The 12,196-nt window shown below is 49.3% G+C and overlaps 1 protein-coding gene across 5 annotated transcripts in view; it reads right to left on the bottom strand.

The window, feature by feature from the left end:
- Positions 1-11,680, bottom strand: part of RAB11FIP5 (RAB11 family interacting protein 5) — a 110,667-nt gene extending 98,987 nt beyond the window's left edge. For 2 of the 5 annotated variants that reach the window (XM_065597304.1, XM_008169593.4), the window contains exon 1: positions 10,857-11,680. In XM_065597304.1, coding sequence (XP_065453376.1) covers positions 10,857-11,281 — 425 coding nt within the window. In that variant the 5' untranslated portion in view covers positions 11,282-11,680. The remainder of the gene's footprint in view (positions 1-10,856) is intronic. The other 3 variants (XR_006175724.2, XM_042855630.2, XM_008169596.4) reach the window with 3 other exon arrangements.
- Positions 11,681-12,196: the final 516 nt, after the last annotated feature.

The following is a 12,196-nucleotide window of genomic DNA, read 5'->3' as shown; positions in this document are numbered from 1 at the left end:
TATCACAGTCGAAGCGTTCCGCTCGGCTCTCCTGAATTCTAGCAGGAGCTGCTGTTGGCAACTGATTTCACGCTGCAGCACTCGGCGTAACGCAGGGAGAGTTTAACTGCTATTGCTCTTGTGTCTTGTACAGCCCATTCGAGAATCAGTCCAGAAACTCCAGCCACCAGCGTTGGGACAGCCAGCAAGGTTATTACAACAGATCAAAGACCTTATGACTTGTATTAATCTGTTGTAAGCCTGCAGAGTCAGTCCTCCAGGATACAGAGCTTCAGGCGTGCCGTGTCTACTCTCTGCGTTCTGGATCAGAAGGCAGAATTCGACATGCGCTTCACTCACCGAGAATCACACCCACAGGGCTTGAAAAACATACTGGACACCTACCAGCCGGACGCCAGCCTGAAAGATAACCCCCTCCCCAATAAGCTTCCATGGCAACATGCTGGCGATAAGACCAGCTGCATTCTCAACCTGTGTTAAAGGAGACGACGAGTGCCGGTTGGCATCCCACTTGAACCCTTCTCTTCTCCTTGCCGCTGGAGGGAGGAAAAAGCTCTATCCTCCATTAGATCTGCTCCTTACCCAGCCTCCTAGCTGTTGCATGAAGACAGAGGAGGGACTTCTTCACCACCACGCTGCTGTTCATACATGCTACCTTTTGTGGAATCTTCTTCCTCTTGTGCACTAGCTCCCGGGCTGTTCATAAGTTTGCCCAATAGCACACAACGGACACGAAGTTTGACTGGTGCACAAAGGTTCCGAAGAGCAACCGCGGGGAGGATGTTTTGCTCTCTCGATGCTTGGAAAAGCAGGATGCTGGAGCAGCGGAGGTAGCAGGGGTGCAAACTCAGCTCACGTGCGGGGGGTTCATTTTTGCAATGACGTGGACTAAAAACAGAAGTTAATGAAATGAAAAACTTCAGTTCTGAACCAAATAAAAACAGCTTAGGCAGCCCGCAAGCCACATTTGCCAGAAGGCGTTTCCGCTTGCCACTGGTTTTGAGCCCTGCAAAACCACATCAACTGCAATCACCCCTAGCGGCCCCCATCTCTGTCAGGATACAACTGAACAGGACTTTCATGTTTAAAGCCCTCTAGGGACTTGCCCTGGCCCACTTCTGCTCCCCTCCCTAACCTACAGCCTTTCACAGAGTCTAATCCCTGGTGGTTTGACAGCCTTCGCCTGGGCTGCTCCCATCATCTGGAGCAACCTTGACACTTCACTGACACATTTCAGGGGCAGAAGACGACATTTTCCTCCTTTTGTTTCATCCCAAATTGTGCAAAGGAAGACGATTCATTCAGTAACTGCACTACTGTAACTCCCTTGGGCGTATGCAGATGTATAGCATCTTTTCATGCAAGCTAAGAACAGCCTTGCACAGGCACAGAACAGCTCTGTTTCTGTCAGATCTACCCCTTGTGGCACTCAGCCCCGGGACTTGTCGGAAGCCCTCTGAGCCCGTCTCAGACACTATGTATGCACCAGAATGAATGCAGATGGCTTCTATTAGAACTCTATTAGTTTGACCTTTTAGTGCATCGTTCCTTCCAAATACAATCAGGACAGATGGAGCAACCAGAGATGCAGGATAGCTGGACAGTGGGTGGCCGGGCAGGACAGATGGTCAGATGTGCATGGGAGAGGGAGGGGCCAGTTTTAGGGTAATGCACATTTAGTGATTTATTGCCACGCGGCAGATAAGCTGAAGCGGGAACCCAGCAAGCTGGCTCAATGCAGTCACCAGAGCAGCGAGACACTGTTCTCTCCTATACACTACAGGGATGGCAGCATTATGGATACGCAATTTGACAAACCCTTAAATTCAGTTCTCACGCCGGTACCAGACTTCAAGTCTTGAGAGTTGTCAATTGCCCACAGAAAAATACACGCTGCCCCCCTTTTGCCCCCCAGTGCCACATCCCTGACCTGGAGGCATCACCTCTCCTGGAGACACTAGTTGGTCTCCCATGGCAGCTTTAGCAGAGGCCCGAGGGGCCCATCAGTCTCAGAGGCAGTCGAGACGGACACTTGTTCTTTTGGAAGTGGACTGAGGCAGTTCATTTCACCTCCCCCACCACGCCACCACCTGGATAATGGAAAGCAACTGGGACCATTTGGCAAGCCTGGAATCAGCCTCAGCGTTTAGGAGGGGTCCTAAAAGGAAAGGAAGCAGCTTCGTCTCCTGAGACATACCATGCCACCTTCAGAGCTAGGCTCCCGACCACAGCAACTACTGCTCTCCACCCGCCCAACCCTGTGAAATCTGGTCTCCCCTACAATAGCCAGATTTCATGGGGGAGATCGGATTTCACGGTCCGTGAAGCGTTTTTCACAGCTGTGAATGTGGTAGGGCCCTACTCATATCACATAAGGATGATAAAGTACTTTCCAGTCCATTTGTAATTAGAAAGATGTTAATCATCAGCTAGGTCTGAACATTTTAAAAATCAGTAGAGCGAGATAACTTGCACCCAGGAGTCCTAAAACAGTTGGCTGATGAGACCTCTGGCCCATGGATATTAATTTTTTAAGTCATCTTGGAACAGCAGGGAAATTCCAGAAAGACTGGAAGAGTGTTAAGGTTGTGCCAATAGTCAAAAAGGGCAAACGGGACAACCTTGGTAACTATAAGCCAGTTAGCCTAACATTCCCTGCCAAAATAATGGAAAAACTGGTATGGAATTCAACTGATTCAAGAATAGGAATATAATTTAATGCCAGTCAACATGGTTTTATGGAATATAGGTCTTGTCAAACATGTCTGATTTCATTCTTTGATGAGAATACAAGTTTAGTTGATAAAGGTGGCTGTGTAGATGTAATATACTTTGACCTAGTACCGCACGGCATTCCGATTAAAGATTTAGCACTATACAATATCAGTCAAGCACGTGTTAACTGGATTAAGAACTGGCTAACTGATAGATCTCAGAAAGTAGCTGTCAACGGGGAAATCAAATGGAGGCTTTTCTATTAGGGTTCCACAGGGATCAGTACTAGGGCTGAAGACAATCAGTATTTTTATCATATCATATGGAGGTAAATTTAAAAAAATCCCTGCTGATTAAAATTGCAGATGACAAGACTGACACATAACGAGGTAGTCAAGGCAATCCGACAGAGCATTCCGGCTTGTTTAGGAAACTGACCCCATTCAAACAAAATGTGTTTTAATAAGGCAAAAAGCAAAAAGTTATACATCTACGAGGAAGGAATGCCGGCCATGACTACAGAATGAGGGACTGTATCCTGGAAAGCAGTGACTATAAAACGAACTTAAAGGTCATCCCGGACAATTTATCATGAGCTCTGGATGTGACAAAAAGGGCTAATGTGATCCTTGGATGTATGAACAGGGGAGTAGTGGGTAGGGACATGATTTTACCTCTGTACATAGCATTGACAAGACAGATACTGGATCACTGCAAACAATTCTGATGTCCACATTTTTAAAAGGATGTTGAAAACTGCAGAAAAGAGCCGCGGAAGTGATGCAAGGGCTGAAGCAATTCCCTTACAGGGAGAGACTTAAAGAGCTCAATCGGTTTCATTTACCCAAAAGACTGAGAGGCGACTTTATTACAGTGTATAAGCAAATACTGGTTAGTAAAGAGCTCTGTGATCCAGTGGAGAAAGGCGGAACAAGAGCCCCTGGCTGAAAGCTGAAGCCAGACAAATTCAAATTGGAAATAAGGCACAGATTTCTCGTAACAGTGAGGGTGTTTAGCTATTGGAACACACTACCAAGGGAAGTGGTGGATTCTCCATCTCTGGTGCCTTTCTGGGAGATATGATTTAGCCAAATGCAGGTGACTGGGCTCAACACAGGCATAATTAGGTGAAATTTAACTGCCATTGATATACAGAAGTTTAGACAAGATGATCCAATTGTCCCTTTGCGACATTCTATACCTCAGAATAACACCCTGGAGCCCCCACATTCACCACAGCGTACAAAACATAGAATCATATCCAAGTATGCCTTGGGAGGTATCATTTGAGAAGTCATGATCTGTTGAACATTACTAGCCTGTTGAATTGTGTGTGTAACCGTTGTATTAGAAGTTATGAAGTTTTGCTGCGTGTGTGTCTCGTTGAAATAGGTTGAGAGTTTGGGAATGCCCACAGCTGGCCTTTTGGTGGCAACAAAGGAGCAACTAACACCTGCAAGACAGATTTACATTCGGACTAGTCGCCATGTGGGGATGGCCCATTAAGGAGAATCCACTCTCCCAGTGAGCCCCCTCCAAGCAGGCAGACAATGGGGACTGCTTAACCCAGTGACTGAGCAGGGGACATAGAACATGTGATCCCTGACTCCATGTCTGAGACAGTATCATTCCATGCCCATGGATTGGGGGGTATAAATTGGAGTCTGACATCTGCCTCATTCCTCTCTCCTCCCACACCTAATCTGAAGGCAACAAGAACGTTTGGAAGAAATGACTTTGAACTGGAGAGATTGGTCCCAGGCTGAGCAAAGAATTCAGCTTATGTATTAAGAACTGTAACCTGCTTACAACGCCTTGTGTGGTGACAAAAATTGCTGGATTCAAATCTTGCTTAGTCTGATAAAGTTTGAATTTAGACTGAGATTTTATTTTTATTTCCTATGTAACCAACTTTGACCTATATGCCTACCACTTATAATCACTTAAAATCTATCTTTCTGTAGTTAATAAACTTATTTTCATGTTTTATCCTTACCAGTGAGTTTGTCTAACGTGTTTGGGGAATCTGCTCAGATTACAAAGGCTGGTGCATCCGCTATCCTTTGTCAAAGCGGTGAACTAATTAATGAGCTTGCATTGTTCAAGAGAAGGTCCTAAGCAGTGTAAAATGGTATGTTTCTGAGGTGCAAGGCTGATGGTTGGGGATATTTCCTGGTGTCTCACTCTCTCTGTATAGCTCATGAGTGACTTAGAGAGCATTCATGCAACTTAGCAGGGTGTGCCTCTGCATGCCGTTGGCGGAGTGATCACAGCACCTGGAGGTGTTTGCAGCTTGTCACTTGCATAGCACTGTAAGACAGCCCAGGCAGGAGTGTTAAGGGGGCACAGCGGTCCCACAGTTCCAGGTTGTATCCCAGTGGTATGTCAGACCCTTCTTAAACTCTATGAATTTACAAAGAAGACCAAACCATAACCAGCCACTGGCACAAATGTGCCCTCCTTAGCCAAGATGAAAAGCCTGAGCTTAGCGGAGATGGAAGTGATCAGTTCACAAGCTGTGTGCCTGCCCACTCAAACGAAACACTTCCCAAGCCAACAACTGGCCTGCAGCAGCAATGAGGAACTACCAGCTAGTCTACTGCTTGCAGCCTGTACAAAGAGATACCAGAACTAACCCTAGTTTACCATTCTGCTCCCAACCTGTCCAGACACATACATGGCCCTCATCTCTGCAACGGCTGAGCACTTAGGAACGGTCACTGTTTCTGCTCCATGCATGATTCCTTATTATGCTCTTGTCTTTGTCTCCATTGCTTCCTGCCAAATGGGCCACCCCCACTCCCTGGACTTTTTCCTTGACCTTACCTGCTATTCCTCCTCAAGATGCTTCTGTGAGGCCTTTAATACTTTAGACCGTGTCTTTTCTCAAAAAAAAAAAAGAGTTGCTTAGAAAAAATACATTTTATTAAGCTATGCAACCAGGCTTTGATCTTGCTGCTGTGACCCTTGCCTTCTCTCCCCACCCACCCCCAGTTTATCATCTCCTGTCCTGTCATAACTCTGGTTGTCATCTCTTCAGGGTGAGCCGCCACTGCAAAGCACCAGTTGCATTTATGTCACCATATAAGGATACGGTAGTTCAGTTCTTAATGAATTCCTGAAGGCTCAGTGTCTAGCTTCACGCATACGGCCTTGGGGAGACAGTGCAGTGCAATTGCCGATGTGGCCTCAAAGAGCTTAGCTGATTTTTATCTGGCACTAGCAGACATTCTCCCAAACAAAGGTGTCTACAGCTGACTCAACCAGACGTTGAAAGTTTACTTCCAAGGTCAGGCAGTTATAAGTTACTGTATAACGTAGCTTGTTGAACTAACCCTTCAGACTTGTAGGGTTTTGCACTATTTCATACCAACCCACAGGCTAGCAGTCTCCAGTGAGGGTTTGCTAAGCAACCTCTGTCTCCTCCAAAGAGACTCCCCAAGGTCCATATGGGCCCTGTGAAGTATTCACTCTCTGACAGTATACAGCTTGTTCTGTGCTGCACCAACTTGCTTAGAGAATGCAAGTACCTGAGGCCAGGAGTCACTTGGCAGTTATCCACTGTACTGCACTTTATGCATCTGATGCTTGTGATGAAAATCTACAAATGGCTCTGCTGTTATCCAGCACTGCTGACCTCCCAATTACAATGCGCTGCTCTGAACGAGTTAGCATTTGTGCAACAACCCCCCCACATTAGACAGAATCAGAACTGCTCAGCTATGTGTCTTAGCCCCTACTCCGCTGACAATGAATGGAGAGTCTCCTATGCTTTTGGTACCAGAGCACCTGAGTTTTCATCCCACTGTCACATAAAGCTCCCAGTCATAACATGTCTAGCCCCAGGCAATCTCAGGTGTGTGAGGGCACAGATGCTTAATAGCTCTTCCCTTGTGCAATTTAGTGCTTAAAGAGTTTCTTTTGCCATCAATCAATAAAAGCAAACAGTGTTTGGTTATTCCATGTTGTCCTGAGATGCAAGGCTTGGTTTAACCTATGGAATTCCACCATGATTTTAACAAATTTCCATCCCACCATCAACCTTAGCCTAGACCAATCCACACAGGCGGTCCATTTCCTTGACACTACTGTGCTAATAAGTGATGGTCACATAAACACCACCCTATACCGGAAACCTACTGACCACTATACTTACCTACATGCTCCAGCTTCCATCCAAGACACACCACACGATCCATTGTCTACAGCCAAGCTCTAAGATACAACCGCATTTGCTCCAATCCCTCAGACAGAGACAAGCACCTACAAAATCTCTATCAAGCATTCTTAAAACTACAAGACCCACCTGCTGAAGTGAAAAAAACAGACTGACAGAGCCAGAAGAGTACCCAGAAGTCACCTACTACAGGACAGGCCCAAAGAAAATAGCAGAACGCCTCTAGCCGTCACCTTCAGTCCCCAACTAAAATCTCTCCAGAGCATAATCAAAGATCAACCTATCCTGAAAGATGATCCCTCACTCTCACAGATCTTGGGAGACAGTCCAGTCCTTGCTTACAGACAGCCCCCAAACCTGAAGCAAATACTCACCAGCAACCGCACACCACACAACATAAACACTAACCCAGGAACCTATCCTTGCAACAAAGCCCGATGCCAATTCTGTCCACATATCTGTTCAAGTGACACCATCATAGGACCTAATCACATCAGCCACGCCATCAGGAGCTCATTCACCTGCACATCTACCAACATGATATATGCCATCATGTGCCAGCAATGCCCCTCTGCCATGTACATTGGCCAAACCGGACAGTCTCTACGCAAAAGAATAAATGGACATAAATCTGACATCAGGAATCATAACATTAAAAAACCAGTGGGAAAACACTTGACTCTCTAACCACTCAGTGACAGACCTGAAGGTGGCAATTTTGCAACAAAAAAACTTCAAAAACAGACTCCAAAGAGAGACTGCTGAACTTGAATTAATATGCAAATGAGATGCAATTAACTTAGGTTTGAACAGAGACTGAGAATGGTTGGGTCATTACACTAATTGAATCTATTTCCTCATGTTAAAATATCCTCACACCTTCTATGGGTCATCTCGATTATCACTTCAAAGGTTTTTTTCTCTCTCCTGCTGATGATAGCTCATCTCATTCGATTGGCCTCTTACAGTTGGTATGGCTATTCCCACCTTTTCATGTTCTCTGTATGTATAAATATCTTCTTGTTGTGTGTTCCAGTCTATGCATCCGATGAAGTGGGCTGCAGCCCACGAAAGCTTATGCTCAAATAAATGTGTTAGTCTCTAAGGTGCCACAAGGACTCCTGTTCTTTTTGCGGATACAGACTAACACGGCTGCTACTCTGAAATGTATGTTTAGGGTGTTTCTACATCACCATTATAAAGCTGTATGTCTAGTCAGTCAGTGCCACAACTTAAGCTGGGTTAGAAACACCGCTCCATATGACACCTTCAAAGAAACAAAACTAAGCGAAGAAAAGGGTTAAGATCAGCACAGCAGAGTTCCTGGGCAGGAGCCCACTACTTGGGTTACACACCAAAGCATCAAAGCAATCCGACTGCCGTGATGCAAGTTATCACATGAGACACCATGACTGCCAGCTCCGGAGCAAGTCAGAAGAAACGACAGGCAATGTAGCCAGAGGAAAAGCCTGCAAAATGTAAACAGTGGAAAAGGCTCGCAAGGTAACAGCAGGATTATTGTTGCTAAAGTAGCACCCAGGGACCTCAAAATCAGGGGCCAACTGTGCTAGGCACTGTACAGCCACACACAATGAAAAGTTCGCTCCGGCCGCAAAGAGCTTTCAGCCTTAGGCTCCATTCCCACGTTCCGTGGGACTACTCCTGTGAACAAAGTTAAACACATGCTTATCCAGCTTCAGGATCTGAGCCAAAGTAAAGCCAGCACACACTGATTATTTAACACGGTTTTCCTAATTAAATATTTAGCATGGCGTGGACGCAAGGCCTCTCCCTTTGCACAATCGCTTTCTTTAAATACTCTGCCAAAGGGGCATTGCTTTCCTTATGGAGAGTTGTGTGCATTCCAACCTTGTCCAGAGTATAATCCATCAACGCCCAGAGCAAGCCGCAAGGAGCACTGAAAGTTAAATTTCACACACACACACACTAGGACTGCCTGCCAATGGTTGTGATCTAGCAATCAAGTCTCCCCCTAAAGCCTGCAGACAAGCTGTTGCCTTGTGACCTAAATAGGACTTCTCTTTCGAACCATCCACTCTTCCAATCTCAGGTTTCAGAGTAGCAGCCGTGTTAGTTTGTATCCGTAAAAAGAACAGGAGTCCTTGTGGCACCTTAGAGACTAACACATTTATTGGAGCATAAGCTTTCGTGGGCTACAGCCCACTTCTTCGGATGCATAGAATGGAACACACAGCAAGAAGATATTTATACATACAGAGAACATGAAAAGGTGGGAGTAGCCATACCAACTGTAAGAGGCCAATCAATTGAGATGAGCTATCATCAGCAGGAGAAAAAAAACACTTTTCCAATCTCTTTATCCATGTAAGAGTAAAGCGATCAGCAAATGCTCCCAGAAAAATAAGTCAAACTACACAGAGCAGAGTTATTCCCTTTTTAAATTGTTACCAACCCACCTCCTTTCCACCAAAAACTGCCCATATTAGGCAACCCAGAGCCCCAAGAGCCTTGCTGTTCTGTGGAGCAAAAACAAACCAGATTTATTTGGGTTTTGGGGGAAAAGAATGTTCTGACTCCTTTAACACTGTTAATCCTGCTCTCCACAAGATCTCCACTCTGTCTCCTGCCACGCCTGGGACAGGGACACTACCCAATGGATGGAGACTGGAGCATATGCCCAGCCCCTCCCAAGTCCCTCTGCAGTGACTCAGGCAGCCAAGCTTGAGTGAGCAGAGGAGGCTAGACTCTCTGATGTTTAGGATTTGGCGCAGGCAAACACTCCCAGCCCTTGGACAGACGACTTTGCATTCAACCGGACGCTTAAAAAACACTCAAGTTGTTCCAACTCTGCTGCCTGCCAGCCAAGCACCTGAAAGCTTTTTTTATTTTAAACCCTCTTGGCACAGGAGGGATGGGAGACCCCACTGCAGCCATGTAAGCAGGAGTTGATCCCACTCTTCCCAGTGCGGGAGAGAGCCCTGCCAAAACTGAACTTCATCCACCTTCCTGTGGCCAACCAATTCCAGTAACTGGGCACACAAAATGTGGGGTGCTCTGTGCCCTGCAGACCCAGGGGCTGAGGAAGTTTATGGGGAACGTTCCTTGCATGCAATTGCTTGAACTTTTCGCCATAGCATTTCCCACTCACCCCGGTCCGGGGATGGGGGAAAGACCCATTCCCGTTGGGGTGACTCAACTCCCATGGGATTTGAGTGGATAAGGAAAAGTTATTTACTTATTCCCATAATACAACTAGGGGTCACCAAATGAAATTAATAGGCAGCAGGTTTAAAACAAATAAAAGGAAGTTCTTCTTCACGCAGCGCACAGTCAACTTGTGGAACTCCTTGCCTGAGGAGCTTGTGAAGGCTAGGACTATAACAGCATTTAAACTGGATAAATTCATGGTGGTTAAGTCCATTAATGGCTATTAGCCAGGACGGGTAAGGAATGGTGTCCCTAGCCTCTGTCTGTCAGAGGGTGGAGATGGATGGCAGGAGAGAGATCACTTGATCATTGCCTGTTAGGTTCACACCCTCTGGGGCACCTGGCATTGGCCACTGTGGGTAGACAGGATACTGGGCTAGATGGACCTTTGGTCTGACCCGGTACCACCTTGCTTATGTTGGGGGGGGGGGGTGACCAGGGACAGTCCTGATTTTGGGGTCTTTTTCATATATAGGCTCCTATTACCTCCCCACCCCCGTCCTGATTTTTCACACTTGCTCTCTGGTCACCCTAGGGGAGGGGTTGGGTCTTAACTTTACAACCCAGCGCTAACAAATTGCAATGCGGTAAGTGGTGCGTGCGCCCCGGGCTGGCCGCCAGCCCCTCCCGGCGGTGCAGTCTGGACGGATTTTGGAGGGGGGGGGGGGCGATGCCCTTGCAACCAGGGGGTAAATGCAACCTTCACCCCGACACCCAGCCGAGCCCCACGCCCAGCCCCAGGGCTAGGAGGGGGCCGATCCCGCTGGATACTCACTGGCTCTTCATGGAGCGGCTCTCCCTGAAGACCGGCTGCAGGGGCACGGTGGCTTGGCCCAGGAACTTGTCCAGGCCGATGAGCGCCCGGTGCATGACGGTGAGCACCAGCTCGCAGCCCCGCTGGCCGCGGGGGGAGCCCCCTCCCCAGTCCGCCGGCTCCTCCAGCTCCAGGGCCCCCGGGGGCAGCTCGAAGGCGCATTCCTCCTTCCACTCCGGGCTGCCGGAGCTCTTCTCCGCCACCGAGGTGCTGTACTTCTCCCGGCCCAGCTGGATGATGGTGTAGGCATCGCTGGTGCCCGGCTTCCCCCCGCCGCCCCCTGCCTTGGTCCGCAAGCCCCGGGCCTGCAGCACGGTCACCTGGACGTGGGTGGGCAGCCAGCGCTGCAGGGGCGGCTCCTGCTCCGCCACCCGCAGCAGGGACATGGCTCCGGGCGGGACGGGGAGACGCTCCCCCCGGGGCGCCCCTGCAGGAGGACGGCTCCGGGCAATGCAGAGCCCGGCTCTCGGGGCGAGGCTCCCTCCGGCTCCGGGCAATGCAGAGCCCGGCTCCCGGGACGCTCCTGCAAGGACGATGCGGTGCAAACTCCTCGCCGGGGAAAGAGGGAGGCTCTCTGCGGCTGCACACGCCCTGCCCCCGCGGCCGCAAAGTTACTTTCCTCCCCGGGAAAAGCGGGTGGGGGAAGGGGGAACCGAGGCGGCAGCAGCGGCCAAGCAAATCCCCGGGGCCGCCCTGCGCCTCCCGAGTCCCTCAGCGGCTCGCACAGCTGCTGCGACCGGGCCCTGGACCGGACCCGCCCCCTCCGTGTCCAGATCCCCTCCCCCTGGCCAGGCTCCTCCCGCCGGGGAGCTGCATGCATTGGCCAGGGGCCCAGCAAACCCTCCAGCCTGCAGGCCGCTCCCTCCCGCCCCGGGCCTGGGCGCGCTGCTTGCTCCAGCCCCCGAGAAGTGCAATGGAAAAGCAGCGGGGAGCCCCTTGGGTGGGGCTGGACACCAGCCGTGCCCACCCCAGGCATTCCCAAATCATGAGTCAGGCTGCAAAGAAATCACCCCCCCCCCGGCCAGACAAGGGCCAGTCACTCAGGCTGTGTGGACACAGCCCAAGTCACAGGGTGGTGAGAACAGGGAGCTGGAAATCTCTCCAGGTCTGGTTGCGCGGCCAGGCTCGGACTCGGGCTGGAGCCCCAACCCCACTTCCATCTACACACAAGTCGGCCTGACTGGGGTCAGCCAGGTCCCGGATCCTAGACCCCCGCTAGGAGAATGGGTCAGAGTCCAAGTCCCGCTGTGACTCGGGTCAAAGCCCTGTCATTGTGCAGTGTGAACTAGGGTTGCCAACTG

This window comes from Chrysemys picta, chromosome 5 (assembly GCF_011386835.1).
Source record: "Chrysemys picta bellii isolate R12L10 chromosome 5, ASM1138683v2, whole genome shotgun sequence".
In the NCBI taxonomy this organism is placed as follows: Eukaryota; Metazoa; Chordata; order Testudines; family Emydidae; genus Chrysemys; species Chrysemys picta.
Note: the sequence above shows the minus strand (reverse complement) of the source record. Positions and strands in the feature narration are given on the sequence as shown.